Source organism: Thamnophis sirtalis, unplaced genomic scaffold, assembly GCF_051295495.1.
Source record: "Thamnophis sirtalis isolate CommonGarterSnake01/CBP01778 unplaced genomic scaffold, rThaSir2_p1.2 scaffold_1, whole genome shotgun sequence".
NCBI classification, from domain to species: Eukaryota; Metazoa; Chordata; class Lepidosauria; order Squamata; family Natricidae; genus Thamnophis; species Thamnophis sirtalis.
This window is the reverse complement of record NW_028261381.1, coordinates 96,064,296-96,090,827: the sequence shown is the minus strand read 5'-3', so window position 1 is coordinate 96,090,827 and position 26,532 is coordinate 96,064,296. Positions and strand designations below refer to the sequence as shown.

General features: G+C 38.3%; 1 protein-coding gene across 4 annotated transcripts in view; it reads right to left on the bottom strand.

The window, feature by feature from the left end:
• ANO1 (anoctamin 1) overlaps positions 1-26,532 on the bottom strand; it is a 168,081-nt gene that overhangs the window by 129,317 nt on the left and 12,232 nt on the right. The window contains exons 1-2 of one of the 4 annotated variants that reach the window (XM_087719225.1): positions 21,290-21,549; positions 17,477-17,573 (exon numbers count right to left, since the gene is read on the bottom strand). The exons of 1 other annotated variant lie outside the window; for it this stretch is intronic. In XM_087719225.1, the coding sequence (XP_087575351.1) occupies positions 17,477-17,489 (13 nt within the window). In that variant the 5' untranslated portion in view covers positions 17,490-17,573; positions 21,290-21,549. Of the gene's footprint in view, positions 1-17,476; positions 17,574-21,289; positions 21,550-26,532 lie in introns of those variants that run through there. 2 more of the 4 variants (XM_087719234.1, XM_087719217.1) reach the window with 2 other exon arrangements.

The following is a 26,532-nucleotide window of genomic DNA, read 5'->3' as shown; positions in this document are numbered from 1 at the left end:
TCTGCAGGAGGTGGTCTTGTTAAATAGATTGGCACTTCTTGAGCTCTTCTGGAGCTCTCAAAGTATAAACAGACAGTCAATAGGGCTGCACACACAGAGTTCACGCATACAAAAACCAAGCAAATCTTGTTAAGTCAGAGATTCAGTGATCTATTCTCATGGACCCATCTTGGCAGTCAGTGTCTCTAATGTGTTCATTGCTTACAACGCATAGGTCTGACGTAATTTAACTACCGGTATTATTAGTATAGATGCAATTCTACTACCACCATTATTATTTTTTTAAGAAAAGAAGCCAATATTGGAAATCATTTTTTGACTCTGATAGTATATATATTCAATTGATCATAAAATGGAAAAATATAAAGCAAATAATATTTTCAGATGGGAAAAGGCATTCAGATGTCTTGAAGTCTTGAGCTAAATATCAAGAAGAGAAATGATCTTTTAGACAAGATGGGTGGCACAGAAATCAAACAAATAGAGAAATAAATGTTGGGCTGTTCCTGACCACCCATGCGTGAATAAGAAGGATTAGCATAGGATTTGACTTTTGATTGATGGGGATGAAAGCAATATTATATGGAAAGAGCAGGAAAAAAAAGATACTGCCAGGAGATACTAGTATGAAAGCTGAGTGCAAGAAGGATCACAGCCTTGTCACACAATCAGAGTATGGAAGTTTTTGATTGCTGAATGAGTCCATCTCTAACAGCATATAATGCCTTCTGCCAGTGGTGAAATCCTCCAAAGTCTGCTACCAGTTTGGTAAGTCTGCTGCTAAGCACATGCCTGAGCCACACATGCGCAGTGCTAAAAAAGGACCAAAAGAAGCCTTCTGAGTCTGCAAAAGTAAGTAGAACAGTGGGGGGGGGGATTGGCCCGTTTTTCACTCATTTTTGCCCTCCCCACCCCCAGCAGCACTCTGATGCCTCCTAAAGCAGTGTTTTTCAACCACTGTGCCGTGGCACACTAGTGTGCCGTGACATAGTGTAAGGTGTGCCGTGGGAAAATTACTTTATATATAGTCAATATAGGCACAGAGTTAAATTTTTTAAACATTTTCTAATGGTGGTGTGCCTCGTTATTTTTTTCATGAAAAAAGTGTGCCTTTGCACAAAAAAGGTTGAAAAACACTGTCCTAAAGGCTATGCATGGCCATTTTTTCAATTGGGGGGGGAGTGGTTGGGGAGGTCAAAAATGCTGTGTTCAGTGTATAAGATGCACCCAGATTTTCACCCTCTTTTTTAAGGGAAAAAGGTGTGTCTTATACTCCAAAAAATACGGTAGTTAACTTTTCATGTTCAGAAGTTTTTTAAAGATGTATTTTTCTTTTAAAGGGAACAGTAATTGGTAAAATTGTATATAAAAGACAGTTCTTAAGAATATATACATGAGATGTATTCTAAAGCATTGTTTCAATAAAATAAGTAGGACAAAATATTTTCAAAAGGATAAATGAGCTAAGCTTTATTTTAACACTCATCATTCAATTATTATAAATTGTGTGGTTCACTGTGCAAATATGAATTTAGATAAGTTTGCAAAATGCTCATTATTTACTTTATTAAAGCTTGAGTACAGGATGCAATGTTCTAGATGTGTGATAGATTGGAGCCTGGCTTTTCTGTATGTGTGTGGGTTTTTTTCCCTGCTTGTACATGTGAACTGAGGCAAAAGTAAGGCTGCCTTTTTCAAGCAAAGGATCCTTTTGTCAGCCTAAATCCCTGCCTGACGGAATACTTGGCAAATAAAATATCCTACACAATAAATGAAGTTACTTTAGAGAAGCATTTTCACATCATTTATTGAACTGTTAAGAACAATATTTAAAAGCCTTCGTGCTCAAAAACAAACGTGGGAAATGTTTTAATTCAAAACCAAAGCTTTGCTAACCTTCTAATAAAGCTAAATTAGGGCTGAGACTTTTCTGAATGTAGTTCTGCTCTCAGAACATGGCCTTTACAATTTCCCTTTCAGAATAAAAAACAATATAGAATGACAGAGTTGGAAGAGATCTTGGAGGTCTTTTAATCCAACCCAGGGGTGTCAAACTGGTGGCCCATGGGCTGGATGTGTCACACGCAGGCCATGCCCATCTCAGCTCCACAAAGGGGAAAAATGTTGTGAAATGTCACATGATGGCAATGAAATGCTGCGAGTTTGACACCACGATCTAACTAATTCTGCACAAGCAGAAGATTCTGTTCCAACCAAGGCTCTGAAAAACTGCCCTTGAAGATTGGGGTGGCTTTCTGAAACAACACAGGTCACTGCATGATAAAGAGAAAATTGATAAAAATTGGAGTCTGCTTGCTTGCACAGATTTTGCCTTTCGATTGGTACAAGCATTATTAAGGCCCAAACATAATCTTGTTTCCTTAGTCATACTTTACGCTACTATTGCCATTTTGCCTCTTTTCAACTGTATTGGAGTTTTGGAGAATAATAGGTACCAAATTCAGCTGCAATACAGGTAGTCCTTGACTTAAGACCACAACCGAGGTTTCTGTTGTTAGTGAGACATTTGTTAAGTGAATTTTGCCCCATTTTATGACCTTCCTTGCCACAGTTGCTAAGTGAATCCCTGCAGTCGTTAAGTTAGTAACATGGTTGTTAAGTGAATCTGGCTCTCCCATTGACTTTGCTTGGTCTCAAAAGGGGATCACATGACCCTGGGACGCTGCAGCTGTCATAAATATGAATCAGTTGCCAAACATCTGAATTTTGATCACATGATCACAGGGATGCTGCAAAGGTCATAACTGTGAAAAACAGCCATAAGTCACTTTTTTCAGGGCTGTTATAACTTTGAACAATCACTAAATGAATTGGTGGTATAAGTTGAGGACTACAAATTAAAAGGAAATGTAATTTTCCCTTGATATGGCACCACTGCAAACTGATATCACTTTGAGCTTTCTACATAGTGAGAAATATTAATAAATTAGTTAAATCTAACTTGAATATTCTCATTATCTGAATATAGGGTACACACTAATGATTCTGAGGGGGCTACAAACATACATTTTAGAGAATTATATTTAGGATGAAACTTATTATCTTTTTAGGGCACAGAGTATTCATGGATAAAACTCATGGATAAAAAAAAACCTTCAAGAAAAGATCTAAGTAAGTTTCATTTGTTTTCAGATAAATGCATCATTATAAAAAAAATAAGAGTACACAAATACATGCAAACATACACACAAGCATGCATGAATCACTGCATTGTTGGAGTGCATGGTATAAATTATTGAAATAATAATATATATCCAATACCTACACTTTCCTGAATATTCCCCACTTACCATTTTTCTAAAGCAGACTTTCTGATAATATATTGTTTTGCAATTATCTTTGAACCATTTTTCACGTCCTCTAATATTTCAGAGATTTGTTGTATGAGTCAAAGAATAATAAGCCCAACCACCCTAAAAGAAATGACAGAGATGAAAGGTTACAATGGGAAGTGCTAATATAATTCTGTCTAGAGTTCTGGAAAAATTAACAAACAGTTACAAGAATGGATAAGTATTCAAATCAAATACAGTAGTTGCAATTATTTTTCAAGCATATATTACACTGACATGAAACTATAATAGGCTGTTCAGTATATTTCATCTCTTGGAGAGATGTCTGCAGGGTGTGTTAAACAAAATCAAGATGGCAGCCATAACATTGTGATCAAAGTCCAGCCTGGTTTTTTTTGTGTGCATCACAATGTATATAAAGAAACAAGCAAGGCTTTGATCATGTCATCACGGTCGTCATCTTGACTTTAAAAAAAGCACCCAGTAGACATCTGTGATCTCTTGTGTATTGAAAGGGTTTCTTAGATTAGTCTATTAGAAATTCCATCAGGAATTTGTGCTGTCCATAATTGAAAACCGCTATCCATGGTAAGCCTTATAATACATTTACATGCCAAGCTTTAGATATGCATTTCTGGTTTGCTTTTCCATCTGGAAAAGTAGTTTAATTTACCAGTACATGGTATAAGAAACTTCACAGGTTCTGACATTTTCTTACAGCACTTTACCTCTTATGACCTTAAAAATAGGGAAATAACTGGGAAACAGTATCTTAATATTTTCTGGATTGTTGCCTAGGACAAATAAGCATTAAACCTACACTCACGTCATAACCGTTGATTTGTACGTATATTTGTATTATTTGAAAATTCCTTATTTGGGAACTGGTAAGTTATATTCTCATTTTCTACCCTAGTTATCGAACTTTCTTCACTGTGTAAACTTGTATGTTGAAATTACAAAAAATAAGAATATCCAAAATACAAGTATTTATTCTAATAGAAGTACAATATGTCATTGGTCTTTTCTCTCTCTTTATCTTCACACATCAATAGTCGAAATGACCAGCTCATCCACGAAACTTCCTAACTGAGTATGGATTTAAACCTAGATTACTAGAAGCATCATTCAACATTCATATTGTTAACTTATTACTTGGATCTAAGTATCGCTTGAATTTATTTGCCTCAGTCCCTTCCTTCACCTACTATATATAAAATTCTACATACAAATGGGTGCTAAACAATAAAACTGATAATACAACTTAGTAATGAAATATTATTTAGGAGCCATTCTGCTGAGAATATTTTGGAGGTCATCCTAAAATATTCAGAGGGCTGTCCTTTTTTAGAATGTTCCTAGAAGCTTTTTCTGTGGGCGAGGCACAGGTAACTAGTAATCAGCTCTGGTTATCTGTGGTTTAGATAGTGTTATAAATGAGGACTACGTCTTGGTCAGATCACACCCAATATTTTTTTTTAAAAAATCTCTGTAGCAGTAACAAAGCAAATACAGTGACTCAAGTACTATTTCTGACTCACAGTCCTTCAGGAGCCCTCCTTAATTCCACAGAAAATAACACCTTCACGGTTACCGCAAGAAACTGCCTGCCTGCCAGATAGGTAGACATAATCTTCATATCATTTTGCAATCTTATTCTTTACTAATATCTTCAAAGGTGAACAGCTCATAACGTAAAATGTATGAGAGATCCAATCTAATTGCAAAACTGTGGGAACACGCAAACTGTTCCATACGCAAGCTGCTTCATGCATGGAACAGTCAGTTTCAGGAGATCTTGTGTGTTTCATCCAGAAGTATTGAATAGGGAAAGCAAGGGGGGGACGGACCCAAAGCTATCACTGGTGGTAGTGTTGGTACATGGAGAGAGCTAAAAAGGTGGTGGGGAAAGAAAATTATTGCAAAGAAAGTCCAGTTGCCTTTTGGAAAAAGCACCTCTGAGGCAATCATGACTTGGATGCTTGAGAATCTCCATGGGCCTTCTGTGGTTAGTCTTGTCTGTGTCATTGTCAAAAATCATCAGCTGGTCCTTTTCTTTTTGCAGAACACTTATAATTTCAACCCTCAAGATTCATAATTGCTTGTTTATTTCTTTATAGCCTGGCTGTGGTATAGGTTCAAGTCAGGTTACAGTATCCTCAAAAGGCTGACTTCTCTGTCTTGTCAGCAGTTTGAACTTTTTAAACTTTTCATTCTAGAACCTAATCTGGTAAATTCCCAACTTCCCTTGACATGTCTGATATCTAAATATAGCAGTTGAGATGCTTCCATCCACTCGCAATATGCAAGATCCCCTTCTGGCTGTTAGAATTAAAATAATACTAAGAGAGACCCACTAAGAATGCAGTACTGGGCTACTTCAGCTGACTGCTAGCAGGAATTTGGCAGTTCAAATCTCACTGGCTCAAGGTTGACTCAGCCTTCCATCCTTATGAGGAGGGTAAAAATGAGGACCTAGATTGTTGGGGCAATAGGCTGACTCTGTAAACTGCTTAGAGAGGGCTGCAACAGCACTATGAAGCGGTATATAAATCTAAGTGCTATTGCTATTTTAAAAAGCTACAACAAGGGTTATTTATTTATTTATTAGACTTATATACCGCTTCATAGGGCTTTCAGCCCTCTCTAAGGGGCTGAGTTAAAAACTCTAAGTTTTCTTAGAGTTGATCTCAGCCATTCTAGGCTATGTCTTTCTCTTTTTCCTTCCCACATCGCTGATGAGGTATACCATCATCGTTACTATAGTGGTGAAACATCATTTGACATCCTTCCCCACTAGAATAAATTCATATGGATATTTTGTAAGATGATACAGAATATGTACAGTATTTCAGGAAAATATTTCAGCTGAGAAACAGCTATTAGTGTTTTATTGATTTACAGGCAGAATAAATATTTAATGCCTATATTCTTTTGCCTTCTCTCTTTAATAGTTCCTTTGAGTTGTAAGAACCTTTTAATATATGAATATTCAGCAAATACATGTACTTTAGTTTGGCCTTAAGAACAAACAACAATGCACCATTACAACATGTCCAATGTTGTATCAAATCTGCATTAAAAATCCCAAAGAAATGTAACTGATGATCAAGTTACATTTTTCATAAGTACCATAAATGCACCTAACAATTGTGAGAAGATTTGTAGAAGGCTTCCTTAAAAAAGATCAAGGTTTAATATCTGAAAGACTGTTTTGGTCATAGGTTGCAGAGGTGGTATTCAGCTGGTTCTCTCTGGTTTGGGTGAACTGATAGCAGCGGCTGCGGGAGGCTCCACCCCCCCCACCTTGATGTAATGTGTGAGCACTACGCACGCGCAGAAGGTGGTGCACATGTGCGCACTTTCACATTTGCAAACTGGTAGGGAAGGTAAGTGAAACCCACTGCTGATATGTTGGTAGTCCACAAGCTAGGCGTGGCTTTCATGGGCCTCTAATATGATGAATTCAGATGCCTGAGCTCTTTACCAAAACCCTTTACTAATAAATTTTTCAGCCATTTAAATAAAGATACTTGCTAGGACTTAATAACATGACCAATTAACTGAGTAGGAACAGGTGTAATCCTTTATTATAAATTCATCAAGGTGCATTCATATTATTTATTTAATATATTTTATATTGCCTTTCCTAGCACGTTGCTTCCAAAATTCATTGAGTAGGAGTCAGAGTAAATTGGTCATAATTAAGTAATGGACCTTGAGGTAGTCATTAAAATTCATTCTCATTGATTTTGATGGCAAGTCATGGAGGATAATTGCTGTAACATAAATAAACATTTTTTTAAAAAAATATACAGCATTAAGAGGAAACAGAAGAACTAAACAACAATAATATATCAAACAATTCAAGCTGATGGTAGATTAAGTTAAAGCATTCTTTTAAAAATATTTCTTGTGTACCACCAGAATAAGAAGTAAACATGCTCCTTATTCACTTAAAAAAGAACATGGCATTTTAATCCTAAATCATATGCAATTCTGTGTAGTTGTGAACATGTGGCACAGTTAGCCAGGCACATATCTCAGCTATTCAGTGTGTTATGTGCAATATGATTTTCTTTGGAGGGGGTCACATGCAGCATTGACCTGTTCTTTGCACCATCTTATCAAAGTAAATCACAACCTGTTGCCAGGCTGGAGTGGGAGAACACAGTTTGCACAAGAAGTGAGAAGATAGTGTACAGGAACAGAGAGTCAATTTTTCCCATGGTTTCAATCCCTAATATTATGGACATTGTTAGAAGCAGGGAAAAGAACAGGCATGAGAGTATACAGATATACATCGTATATCAATGAAGGAAGGCTGTCTATGTGACTGTAGGTAAAGGTTGTTTCTGTGGTGCCCATGCACACAGTACTAAGGAATGCTTTTGAATGTAGAACATATTAGACCTGCCGTGTCCCTGACAGCAGAGCCTTATGCCATTGCCCGGTCTGGCCATAGTATAGCCACTAGCAGGTGGCATTCATGGCAAAATGGTCAAGGGCCAAGCTAATATAGGCACTGAATTATTGCCCTGTGACTATGCAAAGTTGCAACAGTGTTGAACAAGTAACTTGCAAGCTGCTTCTCACATCAATAACTGTCACAGCATCTCTGTGATCACACGGTTGAGCTTGGGTACCAATGAGGGTTTACGACTGTCACAGCATCCCATACGCATAGTCACCATTTGCACGCTGCATAGCTGGTTCCCAACAAGCAGAATCAATGGGAGAAGCTGGCTATAAAATGTCAAATCGGAGTCACATGAGGTCATGCTTAATGATTGCAATTTTTTTTGTTAGTGACAACAAAGGAAATGAAGTCATAAGTCTTTCATGATCACATGATGTTTCCGTTAAAGACATACCGCTTAGTGATGGAATTGCCAGTCTCACGTGTGATCATTAACCAAGAGCTACTGCAGGTTTCCAGTTAGTTTCGTAAGTATTCTCAACAAGCGGGTCATCTCGTGATTGAGGACAAGTTTCTGAACAAAGTCCAAGTTGGGTTCAGGACAGGGTGAGCTATTATAGATCTTGATCTAGTACTACACCACCTAAGTTTTTTAAAAAATCTAACCAAGTTCCCAGGGTAGATAGGTTCTTAACAAAGCCACTCTACATTTAGTGACTGCCCCTTTCAGCAACTGTTCCCAGTTATGACAGTTTGCAACCAGTCTTGCATTTATGATACTTGCAGTTCTACAAAGCAAAGGACAACTGAAATAATATCATAAGCATAGTTGTGATTTCAGTTAGCGACCACTTCACTTAATGACTGAGCTGTCAGTCCCAATTGTGAGGACTACCTGTAATTGATTGAAGGCTTCTGTTTTGGATCATTAAAAACACTCCCATATAGGCTAAATGCATCATGTGACATATTTCTAAATCAATCCCAACTGGAAAAAAAGGAAGTATGTGCAATTTATTTATTTGTTAAATTTATCTGCCACCTATCTCACTGTGAAGGTACGCTGAGCAGCTTACAACAACAAAAAGGAAGAAATGAAAAGAGTGTAAACAGAACAGAAGTAAAATAATAAAATAATAAACAAGGAAAAGGAGCACAATGAGAATACAACAATTTGATAACAATTGTCCCTTCTATTTATTGTTTATATACTTTCCCTAACTCAAACCCTGATGGCCTAGCTCTATTCCATGTAACACAGAGAGGTTTCAATTTGTATAGAGAGGAAAAACTGAGTTGCACTAAAGCAAAATTATTTGTCTTTACCAAAAGACTGTCCAGCCACGCCCACTCCTGAAAAATAAGTAACAATCTCAGAGAACAAACTAAGGCCTTCAAATACCTGAGAATTATCTTCCAGCCCTCTGCTTCCTGGAGGGAAGCAAAGCAAAACTTGTTATTGAAGGGATCCAAAAAGTTGCTAATTCAATTCTGTATCTCCTGACAGCAAATGTAACAATTATATACCCATCACTAATCACACCTACAAGGCCAGTTGGTCCAGTGGTTAAGACACCAGGATAGAAACTGACGGTTGACCTTGAACCAGTAATTTCTCTCTCAGCCCAACTCAGCTCACAAGGTTGTTGTTGTTGTTGTGGGGAAAATAAGAGGAGGAATATGTGTTGGATATATTCACTGTCTTACGTTATTTGTGGAAATAATAAAGGCAGGATATAAATAAATTGAATGATGTATACTTATCAAGACTGACACACACTCAAAAGCCATCAAATTCAAACTTTTGAGTTCCTCAGTGTGCATCTCTAACTCTTTGGTGTGGTTGGAACAAGGAATAGCTTCTACTGTGCCCTATATTGAGACTAAGTCACCTTCGCTGCTAGTCCAAAATGATCTTTAACCTGAAAGTTCTCTTCTTCTTGACACAACTGCATACAAGTATTGAATGAAAGGTATTGAGTTAGACCTTGGAAGACATGGTCGGTCAACCGGATATTTTATTTCATTGGAGGTGGGAATCAATTTGGAATCAAAACAGTTCTCAGAATTGATCAAGTTCCATTCTCTTTTCCCCTTTAAGATTTGGGATAGAGTCAATGTTACTGTCACTTTATGCTAGCTACCTCAGATAGCATTCTACTTGGTGTGACTCAATAACCTGCCTTCAGGGTTACTGGAAGCAAGATTTTGTTCAGAACTAAACTTGCCTGCTAGCTGGGTGACCTTGAGAGTCATCCAGGGTTTATTCTGCTGCCCTTTCTACCTGGGTTAGAGTTCAGAGCTACTAGTCCCTTGCTGCTAAACTGTTTGGGAAGATCAGGTTATGTAAGGGTTGGTTCCCAGACTGATAGAATTGCCATTATGTAAACAGCCAGCTGCAAGCTTCCCTGTTGGTACAGAAGGGACCTGCCTCCCCATGAGATCATAGAAAGGCTGTTAAAAAGAAAATTGGAATGCCTTTGCCCTAAGATACATTGATTCCAGATGGGAAATAATTTAGTTGTTGAAATTCTTGTAATCCCATTTCACTTATTTTGATGAATCTTGTTAAAAAGAACTCTGTGAAAATTATGCTGGGCAAGGAATCAAGGTCTGTTTCAGGCAGCTGTCCCAAAGCCTGATAGATGAGAAGGAAATGCTGTGGCTTTTGATAGAGAAGCATGTGGGGGTTTCTACAATGTAGCTAAATTCTGTGTTTTTGCTGTTTACTACATGGAGGAGTTAAGATTTTTCATCTCCCCAATTAAACACACACCTCTCCTGTTCCATGGAAGAACTTTTACTCCTTTTATATTTCATGTCCTGCAATACCTCTGTGTACTGCAGGACATGTATATATTCCTTTGGGACATGAATCATTTTATGATGTTGATCTATAACTGTAATAAATGTTAATCAACACTCAGGAACTGCAACAAATAATTCAGGGAGATGAAAACCCCTCCAGGCATTCACATCTTTCATATTCTTCAAGAGTAAGGATTCTCAAATTCAGCACAGAGGATACAAATGAATATTTTTAGAGAGTGTTTTCCACAATCAGGACATCACCATGGAGAAGGCCTGGCCACCACCTGTCCAGAGCAGTGAAGAGCTGGAACAAGACTTCTGAGAATTTTCTGAAGGGACATGTGGAAGAAGTCCACACTTTCTGTCATTTGGAATTACACTGAGTCCCATAATTGGAGACTTCTAAGGAATAGCCATCTATCCTCTGAAGACTGGGTGAAATGAACAGTTTATGCTCTCTTCCATCTCTAGCAGATCTTTCTTCCTGCCAGAATGCAATTGCTTTCTCTTACACTCTTTGTTAAGTGCCAAAATACACATTATGTGGGAGTCCCATTATTTCATCTCCTGATATTTTTGTTTTGATTTGAAAATAGCCGAGGAGAGAGTGGACAGCTGATTTAACTGGAGCCACTGTCGGTGAGAGAGATATTTAGATTAGCCATTTTGTGGAGGGCAAGGTTATAAAACTCCCTCCCCCTCCTGAGTAGAATTGCTACTCCAAAGAAATGTAAGGATCTTTAGCATATACTGACTTTAAAAGATCTGACTATGCAACAGTGTCACGGAAATGGTTTTTGAGCTCTGACTGAGATTTTCGGTGAAAACAGTCTCTTACCCCATCTGGCAAACATGATGTTTTTAATTTTGCTACATAAGAAATAATATTGTGGAATGCTGTAATCATTAGGTATAATGTTTCGTGGAAATATGAATGAAGCACCTGTATGAGACTTTATAAAGTAGGCAACAAGTATTTCCAGGATTTCATGATGCAGTTACTTTAATGAGTTTAAGCAGTGTGTCTTGACTTTGCATATTCCAAAGCACCTCCTCCGAATCAAAACTGCACAGTCCTAATAAGACTACATGCACTTTTAAACAATAAAGTCAAACATATAAATATTTATATATTCCTTGTTTTAATGCCAGATTTGGACAGAAAGAAGTTGCTAAACATGTTGGATTGTTTTAAACACAAGGGGGAGCTATTGAGAAGCTGATTGTTCTCTGCTTCATCAGATAATGCTTCCACTAATCCCACCACTTTAAAGGGGTCAATGTGACAATAACATTAAAAGTGATAGGGACCTTGGTTTGTTCTCTAATTTTATATGAACTGATTTTAAAAAAAATCCACATTACATGGTTCATGTGAAATGTATGAGCAAATAGTGAGGTCACAATAAGTAGTTTCTCAAGCCAATAACCAATGAAACCAAATGGATATAACTCCACATTGGTCTTCGGGGGGAATGTAGTCATAACTACCAAAGAATAAGGATGTAAGTGTTGATTAGGTCCTTATTCTTTCATGGAATGTATTTCTCCTACAACACACATGTTTCGCCTGGTCTAGTAAAAATCAATGATTTCAAGAAAAAAACCCCTCTGAAATGGGATTGTCTATTCATTTAGATTGGATTTTTATCAAAATTAGCTTTTTCAGGAGTGTATTTACCATATATTTCTTTAATTGCCATCTTGAAGCACAGATTTGAGACAGCAAAGAGTTACTGCAATCTTAGAAAGGAGAAGGAGACTGGTCATTGGATCTACACCAGATAATCTGCTTCTGCTGATCTTCAGCTCCAATAATCTTGATAATATCATAGCAAGATCAGAATTTGTATTTGTATATAATGCTATCAACACAGAGGCAAAAATTGACTTGTGGTATATTATTCAAAATTGTTTAACTCCACTGGCATAAAGCATAATCAAATAGTTATCATACTACATAAATATTTTACAAAGCTTTAACCCTATTTATACTCATATTTCTCATTATGTCCAGGCAAGAGGAACTAGTGGAAGCCACGAGTTAATTGAACAACGCATGTTGTTATTGCTGTACTACAACCCTGAGAACACTCAACTGGAAAGACTTGTGCAAACAACAGACACTTATAATTCAAGAATCATGAGACACTGCCCAGGAATTTGTTTTGAATACTAGAACTGAAAACAGACTCTATTCCTTCTAAACAAACATCTAATTCTAGTTCTCCCAAGCTTTATTCATTTCAGCAGCATTATGTTTTAGTGCATATGGGTAGGTATATCACTTTATATCAGTGGTGGGTTACGACCGGTATGCCCCGATACGGGTGTACCGGTGCCTCCTGGGAGCACCAAGTACTGTTCCGGTACGGTGCTCTGGAGGGCCCACCTGCCTGCCTGCACTAATTACCGGTATTTGAGGTTTTCGGGGCTTCCACACACGTGCACGGAGCGTACGGCACCTGCACAATGCTTCACCGAGCAGCTGGAGCATCGCGGACTGTAAGTAAGCATGCACCTGCACTGCGTGCGTTCATGTGGTGGACGCCCAGTCCTGTTGCACCATACCGGTTGCAACGGGATCCGGAACCCACCACTGTTTTATATGTACAGTCATTTTGCTGTTGCTGTTTTTAAGCAACTGGGAATAAAAAGACCAGTAATGATCTACTGAAAATCATTAAGAGATCTAGCATTAAGTCCAAGATCCACCCACTACTTGGTACCTAAAAGCTCTTCTCTACTGGGTAAGCTGTTTGCATCAAGTTCATAATACAGGTCTGCAAAAAAAAAAAAGCTGTTTTGGTTATTCCACATAATCTTTATGTGTTTTGGTGCACTGAATCCGAAAATGACCTCCATTTTGTCATAGGACATCACGTTTCCTGACAATTTAGGTAACTATGTTAAATAAGGCAATACCTCAAAATAAATGGAAATAGACTCATAAAATTAAAGTTTTATTACAATATTTTCATGAAAATCCTTTTTTGAACTGAAATGAGATCACCTACACACACTAAACTCGATTCTTCTTCCTTGTGAGGCTCCTCTTGGTGCCTTTACGCTTGTGAGTAGCATCTGGAATGTCTCTCTGAAGCATCCAACAGTAGTCTGCCATCATTGTAATGCTCCATTTTCCCTGGTATTTCCTTTCCATCTCTTTAATGTCTTGGTGGAATCATTCACCTTGTTCCTCACTCACAGCTCCCAAATTTTCAGGAAAGTAGTCAAGGTGGGACTGGAGGAAATGCACTTTCAAACTCATCAGGCAAATGCGTTCAGCAATCTTCCGACAATCTTTTTGTAGTGAGGATCTTTGTTATTGCTTAAAAATTTTTGTATGACTTCTTTAAATGCAATCCACCCTTCGTTTTGAGGATCCAGCATGATATTGACAAACTCTTGATCAATTATAAGCCTTCTAATGTCTGGTCCGACGAACATACCTTCCTTCAATTTTGCTACCGACAGGCATGGAAACTTCGTGACCAAGTATTTGAAGCATTCTCCATCTCTTGGAAGTGGTTTTATGAATTGCTTCATCAATACCAATTTTATGTGGAGAGGTGGTAGAAGAACTTTATGGGAAGGTACCAAAGTTTCTTGGAGGACATTTTTTCCACTGCTGTTAGCACCATCGGCTGCCAAATCTTCTTGGTCCAGTGATTTTGTTGGTCTCGACTGTCCCATAGACACAGAAAACAAGGGTATTTGGTATACCCAGCTTGTTGCCCGAGCAGCATGCACAAAACCTTCAAGTCCCCACACACTTGCCAACCATGGTCTTCATATTTAAGTTTACAAAGAACCAATTCCAAGTTCTCGTAGGTTTCCTTCAAGTGTACAGAATGACCTACAGGTATGGAAGCATAAAAACCATTGTGGAGTAAAACTGCTTTGAGACTTCTTTTTGAAGAATCTATAAAAAGACGCCATTGCTCTGAATCATATTGGATTTTAAATTGACCCATCAGACCTTTGACATCGATGCAATAAACCAACTTGTCTTCCTGGACGAAGTAAGCAACGAACTCCTTTTCACGATGTCTGAACCATGAAGATTATACTCCTGGCAACAATAAATTCCTGTTTTTCAGCCTTGATCCGAGTAACTTAGTGGCATCTTTGGGAAGATTCAAGTCTCTTACCAAATCATTCATCTTCTCCTGAGAAAACAATTTTGGTCTTGTATCATCTTCAAAGTCAGAACTTGATTCGCCATCTGGTTCAGGTATGACTTCACTTTCATCGGAGCTAGGTATCTCTTCCAAGGTAGCAGGTGGCTTGGGTACTGGTATATCTGTGCCATGGGGGATAGGATGAATTGCTGAGTGAAGATTGGGTTATGAAATGGAATGCTTCCATTTGGAATTAAACCCTTTCATATCACATGAACAAAAGTAACAGTCATCACTATGGTTCTTTTGCTCTCTTACCCTTGAACCAGTTTCGGGGGTCCTCAACACACTGTTTGCACACTTTATGAGGCGCCCAAACTTTATTTTGATCTCCAATTTTTAGTCCAAAGTATGCAAAGTATACTTTTTTCACAAAGTCTGTAATATTCTGCTGTTGTTTCAACACTGTATATTCACCACAGATGAAACAGAAACTGTCTGGCGAATTAATACACTGTCATGGAGCCATAACATAACGGTTGAAGAATGATGAGCTAACATGAATTGCGATGAAAAAGTGTGAACAGCCTAGAACCAAGAACCTGATGATGATTCGTGCACAAGTGTGGCATGCAGGAGAGAGCAGCTCTGTGTCTGTAGACAAGACATCACAGTGCTGGCCATGCTCCCTGCACTGACAGGAGATGCTGCTATCTGCCCTGTGTCTCCCTCCCACTGGATTCTTCAGGAAAGATTAACCCCTTCTACCATTAGAAGCACAGACTTAAAACTTGCTTAGCTTATGTATATATTGCTGACCATCAGATTTACAGTGCTATATTTTTTTTACATAACTTGGACAAACCCTTTAAGGTTTTTTTTGGCATTTTATATCTTAAATGCACTTATGTGAATTAATTAATAGTAATCTGGATTTTAAATTTGGTTAAAAACCCATAATATAAAAAAAATACCAAAATTAATTTTTTTATAAATTTGAAGACAATTTTGCATGTTGTGGCAAATCATGATGTCTAGGAGTTTTTTCAATATTTTATTTGTTTTCAGCACACCAAAATACATGGAAAATAGATGAAAATAATCAAACAGCATTTTAGTCACAGACCTGTGATCAGTTAAGTATCCCCTGAGCTCTATTTATAAATTGTGTTGAGAGCCAAGTCCATTTTTTTTCTGGTTCCTTGCTGGTTTATGTGAAATCAGAGCACAGCTGGTCTTTTCACTTGCAATACAGCAGTTTGGTAGAACTTGGACTCTTTCCTTTCCCCAATGAGGGCAACTGTTGCCTCATCTAGCTTCCTAGCTCTTAGCTTCACAGTATGTCCTATTTCTAGTGCCTGTATGTATTTCTCTGTCCTCCCTTCAGCTGTCCAAACAGGGTGCAACCACGGTTGTACAAATGCTGATACGTTTTCATGGGGGTGTCATTTTTATTTTATGTTTTTCAACCAGGGATTGCCACCCAAGAATTATAATGTTAAGATGAGGGCCATATCAATTGAAATACATGAATACATTCCACTTCCCTACCTTCCAAGATTATTTTAGAAAAAAAGGCAGATTTGCAAGCTGCATAGTTTTTTTTTCCATAGCAAGAACTCAGCTTTTCCCCTCCCCCCCTTTTTTACAAGCAACCAGTTATGCATAATGTAAGATACAAATGTCAAAGGTAGAAAGCCTAGCTATTTATTTTATTTCTGTTTTATGTGGAATGGAAGAGAAAGGATTTATATTGCTCCGGGGTCTATAGCCGTGATGGTGAACTTAAGGCACACAGAGACTTCTCTCCGGGCATTTGAGCCATTGCCCAGATCAGCTTCATGCGCATGCTTGAGAGCCTCCCGCTGGCCAGCTGATTTTTGGGTCTCTGCCATGCATGCAGGAGACATGCATGCATGCACAGGGGCGGGGAGGATCACATGTGCATGCATGGGGAGAAGGGGGAGAGGCGCCCCCGCACCACTTTTGGTTTCAGGAGGCTTCAGGGAGGCCTGCTAGGCCCAAAATGGGGTACATGGGTGTGTGTGCAGCGCCCCCATGGCCCATTTTTGGTCCCAGGAAACTGCAGGGAGGCCTGCTAGGCCCAAAACAGGGTGCAGGGGGATCACACGCATGCCCAGGGGGGAGCACAGATGGTTATGTGCATGTGCATGGGGACGGGGCGCATTGCATTACGGGTGTGGACATGCGCATGTGCACACAATTTTGGCACGCGAGGACAAAATGGTTAGCCATCACTGGTCTATAGTAACCTACCAGATAGAGTGGGGTGGTGCTGACAGGATTTTTCCTGCACTCTCTTATTGGTCTGTTGAAAAGAAGATGAATGCTGATTGGCTCAAGTGCACAGTGGAACTTCTCAATATTTTGAGATCTCTAAAATTTAGATGAACAAAGCTCATCTTGAAATTGCTTTAGGAGGAGAATGGAAGTGCCCTGAAAGTTGCAATTACAATTTCAAATATAATGTAAGAAGCCTCCCTTGCTTCGCTTAGTGCACATTAACACAGTGCATACATTTGCAGGTTTTTTCACAGTTAAATGTTATAGTTATAAGGGTGTCCTGCTGACCGATCTGGATCATTTCACAATTAGACAATTCCTCCCCCCACCAAAAAAAACCTCTTATTTTCTCCAATTTTCTTGGAAATGAACAAAACAGAAAAAAGGTAAAGGAAAGATTAATATGTGAGTGGAGAGCATATCACTAATGGGGACAATAAGAATGGAATGGATGAAGGACAGGACAAAAGAGAATCCAGATTAAACACATACACACAACTCACAGTTTTTGCTCATCTCAACTTTTTTCAGCCTTTGACTCCTGCCTTCTTTCTACAGGTCTTGGAGCTTTCCGTGATCGGCCAAGTAACGTCAGGCAAGCTGGCATATAATAACAGCCCGAGTTAAGAAGCTATTACACATATGCATTAAATTTTCCATAGAATTAATATACCTATTCAACTAAAGAGATTCAAACAAGAACTTCAGAAAAACCAAGGCTTCCAATCCCAAAAAGCATTGAGCCCACTTTTCCTAGCCCTGCCATGATCTCATTGTCGTAACTCCTGCACCTCCAATACTCCAAAATCATTTGAGAAAGAAACAAACATGGGCTCCTCCTTGTTCCCACAATGGCTAACTTTCCTGCAGAGCTTTAGGTTGCTTCCAGTGTCACACAGCCAGACATGTGTTTCCACAAGAGTGCTATTTTGCTCTCCCACGATCCCCTTTCCCTTCCCTAAATCTAGTTAAATAAGCCTAGTGCAGATCTGGGAGACCTACAGGTACTGTGGGAGGAGTGTAATCCAGTGCCTGCAGCAGATTTCACCCTATCACTTTAAACACCAGCGCACTGAAAACAGCACTTCTACCTCCCACATATGCACACCAACACCAAGCAGGGAGCTCTGAAACAGGCACTGTCCTGCTTGTGACACATGTCCCAGCGGTACTTTGATGATTTCCTAACCATCCCAGTCGTTCTGCCTCATCCTGTGTAAGGATGCAAGACTACACATGGCGATGACCACAGGATCTGTTTATTATTTCCAGTGTTACTAATAAAATATGTTTATTCCCTTTGGAAAAAAAAATATGTACTATTATGAACACAGAGGGCCATCCTGTAATTTATTGTTCTGGAGTTCTGCTATGGCCCTATTTTGTTCTTTTGCCTGGGTCCTACAATTATTTACTTAGGTTGCATGATGTTTGATTACATCATCTGTCCATTATTATGAGTCCATTTCCTTGAATTGATTTTGCACCAAGAAATAGAGTCGGATTTTGTTCCGTCTTAAGACAATTAATTCTATTCATAAAAAATTTAAACACAACTACTTGTACATTTCTTCTCAAACCTGGCAGTTCGAAAGCATGTAAAAATGCAAGTAGAAAAATAGGAACCACCTTTGGTGGGAAGGTAACAGAGTTCCATGCACCTTCAGCTTTTAGTCATGCCAGCCACATGACCACAGAGACGTCTTTAAACAGTGCTGGCTCTTTGGCTTTGAAACTAAGATGAGCACCACCCCCTAGAGTTGGGAACTACTAGCACATATATGCGAGGGGAACCTTTCTTGTACATTTTGCTCTCATGTGCAATGTATTGAATTACTTCCAGTTCCCCTTGCATTTATCGGGCATTGGCAACTTTTTATCTGACATTGTTAACATTTTGTCACAGATTCTATTCCCTACTGGGCCACAGGTTATTCCTCATGGCTGCAATATTTTATCCACTTATTTGTATTTAAACTATTCCAACTTATTTTGTGTAGGCACGCACAGGATTGTATTTTTAAGTACACTCTAAACTTAAAAGAGAGATGGATTTGCCTCTAAATCAAAGGAGACATCTGTTCCTAACAGAATCAATATTTTAAATTTTGACACTGTGTGAAAAATCAAAGGAAGCTTTTTAAAAGTGGCCAGGCAATCTATTTTAATTCTGAAAAGATCGAACCCATTGCAAATCCTAAGTCATTCACTCAGAAGAATGCTTGTTCCTTATTTCAACTCTTTCAAAGGAAAAATGAAGGTTAATTCTTGATGACTGGGATGGTGGAAGGGGAGGAGAAAGCTAATGCAACTGATTATTTTATACATCAGAGTATTTTGTACTATTAAGGTTGTCTTATTGCAATATGGGATCATTACTTGCCTCACAGAGTTACCTATTCAAAAGAAAACACCCCCTATTAGTTTTGAATTTTAAAAAGAAGCTGATGGCACACATGCTTTGTGATTTAAGTTGCCAGTGGTTTGTGATTTTAAAATGTTCCATCTGTAGCCTTGACAGGAGGGGAATTATGTCAATGGCACAGAGCTTTTTAAAAATGTAATAAAAGTGATCCTCACACTGTTTTAACCAGCAGAACCATCTTGAAGAAAGATACAGAACGCCACAAGAGAAGCTACAGGTTGCTTCTTGCTACAGGTTGTGGGGGGGGGGAGACTACCCTCTCTCATCTTAACAGAACAAATGTTATTTCCTTTTTTTAATGTGACCTTATTTTCTTTTAGTTTCAGTCATATAGATCTAAGTCTGTATAAGAAAGCTGCCTCCCTTTAATTTGAAAATGGCCAACATATGTAAAATAAAACAGGTATTGATATATTCTGCAATATACATATTTCTAAAAGACAAGGTTACCTGTTATTTAATGATTTCTATTTTTGACATAGTGTTAGTTAGTTCTACTAAAATAACCTAAAATAGCCCCTTACAATTACAGACACTGGTGCTTAATAGAGCTAAGTTTACATGGGGGAAACATTATGCTGGCTTTTAAAGAATTAGGTATACATGCATACATATATGTGTGTATGTATGTATGTATGTATGTATGTATGTATGTGTATGTACTGTATGTATCGGGTGGGTTCCTGCCAGTTCTAATCTCTTCTATAGAAGAGGTTCCACAAATCTACAGTGCCGTTTAGAACCAGTTCCAGCTCCCTCCCCCCGCCTGTCTGCACATCATCAAGATGAAGAGCAAGAGGAGGAATTCTGGGAGTTGAAGTCCACAAGTTTTAAAGCTGTCAAGTTTGAACACCCCTGGGGTTTTTTTTTCTAAAAGGTTAGGGGTGCAAGGGTCTTGTAACTTGATAACTTTAAGACTTGCGTGCTTCAAATGCCAGAGTTTCTGAGCCAACATTTTGGTTGCTAAGCAAGAGGTTGTTAAGTGAGTTTCACCACATTTTACAAGTTGGCCATGCCCACCCAGTCACATGACCAGCAAGCCACTACCACTCGGTCACATTGCCAGCAAGCCACTCCCACAAAGCAGGTCACACCTACAGAAGAGGTTCTAAAACATTTTGAAACCCACCACTGGTATGTATGTATGTATGTATGTATGTATGTATGTATGTATGTATGTATGTATGTGTGTGTGTGTGGTATATATACATATACATATATATATATATATATATATATATATATATATATATATATATATATATATATATATATATATATATATATATATATATATATATATATATATATATATATATATATATATCTGGGCAGAGCGCACAAGGAAAAAAGTAAAATTATAACAACAGAACCAGAGCAATAAAAACATTCCTATGATATTTTCTATTCATGAAAATGACCCGTTTCTGCTTATAACTGAAATCTCCCCACCCCCACGTGACCCATTGTGACCCAGATTGTTGGGGGCAATATGCTGACTCTGTAAACCACTTTGAGTTAATATATTATATATATTAAGGCATCCTGAAATTCTGCCTGAACAGTTTCATAAGCAATAGTTCCCCTCCACACATATGGTTCTCCAGTTTTCATAGTATTTAGTTCTCACATATGTTAAAGTGTTTTGTGGCAAGCTCTTTAAACTGGCACAAATGAAACTTTAGCCTTTAAAAACAATCTTGCCATAAAACAAATTTCCCCTAGTAAACAAATTGTGATTTTACATAGGCAGTCCTGTAAGTGGATAGTGATAGTAAAGAAAAATACTCGATGAGAGAAGGAAGCAAAAACAAGATTTTTTTTTTTAAAAAAACCACAACTATCATTCACGGAAGGCATTAAAAATAGGTTATTTGTCTTGCTGACTTACCTATTACTGAGTAAAATACATTCTCCAGAATCATAAATCAAATAGTTGTGTTCCAAGTAATCCTCTCTGAAATGGGATTATTGCAGAAATGAAATACCAAAAGTTGAACATTTAAAAAATGAGGGAAAGGTGTGGCTCAAAATTCTGAACAGAGCACACCTTTGTACCATTAGAGACACTTAAAATCATAATTGGTAAGTGACACATGCTAGTTTTTGTAAAGGAAGCTCACTTTACTTCAACCTAAGTTTTGTTCTGGGTTACAAACTAGGCAATATTTCAACCTTGCAAATATAAAGACACTACAGTTCAGTGGTAGAGTACACATTGTTTTATACCATCTCATTGTAGAATACCCTCTTTAAAGTCAGAGGCGGCAAGGAATGTATTGCTTTAGCCAGTTCGAAAAGGTAACTCTAGGCTACGTGGAAAAATTACTTTTTAACTCTATGTTGTCTGTGCCTGCCACTCAAAGCATTCACTTAATTCTATCTTTTGATTGCACCAGATTTGAACCTCATGCAACAGGGCTAATGGTGAGGGATTTTGGAAATTTGGAACGAGTAAAGAACATGATACAGGGTCTGGTTGCCATTTGGACAAGGCAGTAATAAACCACTCCTCTGTTTTTACCCAGGGTGGAAAATATTCAATGTTGTGATGTGTCTATACCTACAAAGATCAGATTCATGCATGCAATGATATTACATGTGACTTTCTATGGAAGTGAAAGTTAGACTTTGAAGAAATTGGATAGGAAGAGTTCTGACATTTCTGAGCTTGGGTGTTGGAGAAAAGTCCTGAGAACCAAGACAACAAACAAACAGATCACTGAGGAACTCAATCCAGAGTTCTCACTTGAGACACAAATGACCAGTATCAAATGATCCTATTTTGGATGCATTATGCATAGGCTAAGCTCCCTGGAGAAGATACTAATCTGGGAGGAAAGAGAAAAAGTAGCAAAGTGGATGAATTCTGTTACAGTGGCAATGGAAATCACCATTTGAAGGTGGCATGCCACAGAGTTTGGCAATGCAATCTGCAGGATGCTGGGGACCATCATTTACATGTGCTCACCTCAGGTTTAAATTATAATTATATAATGTCTATTATTTCAAAATATATCAGTTCAGAGCTATGGTGGCGTAGTGGTTAGAATGCAGTATTGCAGGCTAATTCTGCTGATTGCCAGGGATTCAATCTTCACCCACTCAAGGTTGACTCAGCCTTCCATTCTTCCGAGGCAGGTAAAATGAGGGCCCAGATTTTGGGGGGCAATAGGCTGACTCTGTAAATGGTTTAGAGAGGGCTGTAAAGCACTGTGGTGTGTAAGTCTATTGCTATTGCTATATTGCAATGGCTATATTAGTGAGGGAGCAGGATTTCTGTCCAGAGTCCTGGCCTAATAGCAATAGCAATAGCAGTAGACTTATATACCGCTTCATAGGCCTTTCAGGCCTCTCTAAGCGGTTTACAGAGAGTCAGCATATTGCCCCCAACAATCTGGGTCCTCATTTTACCCACCTCGGAAGGATGGAAGGCTGAGTCAACCCTGAGCCGGTGAGATTTGAACCGCTGACCTGCTGATCTAGCAGTAGCCTGCAGTGCTGCATTTAACCACTGCGCCACCTTTTATTATATTATATTATATTATATTATATTATATTATATTATATTATATAAAGAAAGTTTTTTGCTTTTTCAGACATCCATCTGCTGAGACAAGCTACACCTTGAGTTTGTCACTAAATCATTTCAACCATAAGGATACAGTTGCAAAGGCATCTGGTAGTAACATGATGATGTCCTGTAATTATGTAAATGGCAATAATATAATTTGGTTAATACATGTGACATCACTTCCATAACTACTGTAACGAAGTCTCTTTCCTCGTGAGACATGCCGCTGTGATTGCCCAATTGTAATTCAGAACTTCTTTTATATTTCATTGAAATTTCTGTTGTGATTGCTTTAGTTTTCTAGTTTGTTATAATGCTCACCATTTTCCATTCCTGTTTAAAACCCACTGTGATAATCTTAAATCATAAAATAACCCCAATGAGCATATCACATTGTAAGCCATATACAGGTACTCCTTGACTTACGACCATGATTGAGCTCCAAATTTATATTGCTAAATGAAACATTTGTTAAGTGAGCTTTGCCCCATTAATGACTTGCCACATTTATTAAATGAATCACTGCAGTGCTTAAGTTAGTAAAAACTATTCTATTCTATTCTCTTTCTACTCTACTCTACTCTACTCTACTTTACTCTATTCTTATTCCATTCCATTCCTCTTTTGTCTCCCATTATGTTTCCCTTTGTCTCCTAACCATCATTATGTTGCCTTTAGTTCACTCCAATTCATCCTTAGTTGAAGATACCAACCTGTTTAGTTTAACCAGATACTTCTAGAAGTTGTCCACAAGCAGATAATGAAAGAAGGAATCCCAGAAAATATTTATCAACTTATCAAGTTGGAACAAGTTGTGGTCACAGACTTTTATGCATATATCACTATGAATTTGTTTAATGTCTTGTTAAAGCTGCCCAAGTAAATGGCCATCATTAGACCTAGTGATAGTGAATTCCAAAAGTTAAGGATGTGTAATGTGACAAACTGGGTTTTCTTCTGTCATAAATGTGCTGCCAACTGATTTCACTAGCTGTCTTTGAATTCTAATATTATGACAGATGAAGAAAAATGTCTGTCCACTTTCACCATCCGCCACATTGTTTAAATCCTTCTTATGTACCCACTCAAAGTCCTCTTTTTATTGCTTTACTAGATAGGAAAGAGTGAAGAAGCCTAAAAAACTAAAAAACAAAGGAAAGGGAAAAAAGAAAAAGAAAAAAAGGAAACACACAAATGCATGATGTATGTAGCGGAAATTATTCAGCCTAATTTTTATGCAGTCTACTTTTAAAAACATCACTAAACCTTGACCAGATAGAATATTGGATCAGTCTTTTCTTTACAGAGAGCTAGTTCATACACAGAAAACAAATGCATATTTGTTGGTTGTATGGTTGCAAATCTGGGTCATACTATCTTCACAACATGGGACACTCACTCATACCCCCACTTTTTTTCTACCTTCAATAACAGTCGTTTTTTTTGGTTAAGCTCCAACCAGAGTCTTTATATATCCAGACATAAATAATTTGTCTACTGTACTCACTTTCATCCATTTAGATATATTTAGGAAGTACCCCCACTCCCGGTGATTTAGAAATTCTATTAGGAAGAACTTAATATACAGTGCTGACATGCCTACAGGTAGTCCTCAACTTATGACTGGTTGCTTAATAACAGTTCGGTATTAAGGCAAATCCTGAAATGGGGTCTTGGTTTCAAAGTTCCAATGTTTGGATCTTCCACAAGGGTCACATGATTGCATTTTGGGCGCTCAGCAACCAGCTCACATGTACAGCCATTTGCAGTGCCCCCCAGTTCTATCACTGCGATTTATTATGCTTTTGTCAGAAACTGGTGTTTATTTCTGGTTTCCGATATAAACTGCCCCATAAGAAACAATGGGTTTGCTTAACAACTGCACCACTCGCTTTACGAGCATTAGAAGGAAAGACAAAATGGCAGCTATTACTTCTCTGTGTTAGGCTCTGTGTTACAATACAATACAATACAATACAATACAATACAATACAATACAATACAATACAATACAATACAATACAATACAATACAATACAATACAATACAATACAATAGCAGAGTTGGAAGGGACCTTGGAGGTCTTCTAGTCCAACCCCCTGTCTAGGCAAGAAACCCTATACCGTTTCAGACAAATGGCTATCCAACATCTTCTTAAAGTCTTACAGTGTTGGGACATTCACAACTTCTGGAGGCAAGCTGTTCCACTGATTAATTGTTCTAACTGTCAGGAAATTTCTCCTCAGTTCTAAGTTGCTTCTTTCCTTGATTAGTTTCCACCCATTGCTTCTTGTTCTACACTCAGGTGCCCTGGAGAATAGTTTGATTCCCTCTTCTTTGTGGCAATCCCTGAGATATTGGAACACTGCTATCATGTCTCTCCTAGTCCTTCTTTTCATTAAACTAGACATACCCAGTTCCTGCAACCGTTCTTCATATGTTTTAGTCTTCAGTTCCCTAATCATCTTTGTTGCTCTTTTCTGCACTCTTTCCAGAGGCTCCACATCTTTTCTACATTGTGGCGACCAAAACTGAATGCAGTATTCCAAGAGTGGCCTTACCAAGGCATTATAAAGTGGTATTAACACTTTACGTGATCTTGATTTTATCCCTCTGCTTATGTGGCCTAGAACTGTGTTGGCTTTTTTGGCAGCTGCTGCACATGGCTGGCTCATATTTAAATGGTTGTCCACTAGGACTCCAAGATCCCTCTCACAGTTGCTACTTTTGAGGAAGGTACCACCTATACCGTACCTGTGCATTTCGTTTTTCTTGCCTAAATGTAGAGCGTTACTCTTTTCACCATTGAATTTCATTTTATTAGATAGTGCCCAATGTTCAGGTTTGCCAAGATCCTTCTGTATCTTAAGTCTGTCTTCTGGAGTGTTGGCTATTCCTGCCAGCTTGGTTTCATCTGCAAATTTGATGAGTTCCCCATTTATTCCCTCATCCAAATCATTCTAGTTCTAGAATCAGCTTTGCATTAGACTATTTTAATGGGCAGAAGGAATAACACTGAGGGACAGGAGGAAGAGCTGCAGCTAAGGACAAAAGTCTGATTAAAGAAATCTGAATCCAAGGCAGACATGTATTTTGAAAATACATGTCTTAGGCATGATTCCCCATAATTGTCATGAAGGGAGAAACTGGGAAAGTACATTCAGGCTTGCAAGATCAATGTCAGCCCTCCAAGGTGGACCCTACTTGGAAACCCCAAACCAGTGGTGGGATTCAAATTTTGTTTACTATGGTATGGCTTGGTGGGTGTGGCATGGCATGGCTTGGTTTGATGAGCGTGGTTTGGTGGGCATGGTAAGGGAAGGATACTGTAAAGTCTCCATTCTCACCCACTCCAGGGGAAGGTTACTACAAAATCCCATTTCCTCCCGATGAGCTGGACTTGGGAGGCAGAGAATCGATGGGGGCAGGGCCAGTCAGAGGTGGTATTTACCGGTTATCCGAACTAGAAACAGAATTTTTCAAGTCTGGATATATTTCCTCAACTAGGGGAGAAGAGTCATTAATAATGAATCTATTTAATCTGGAATAGACTCTTTTAA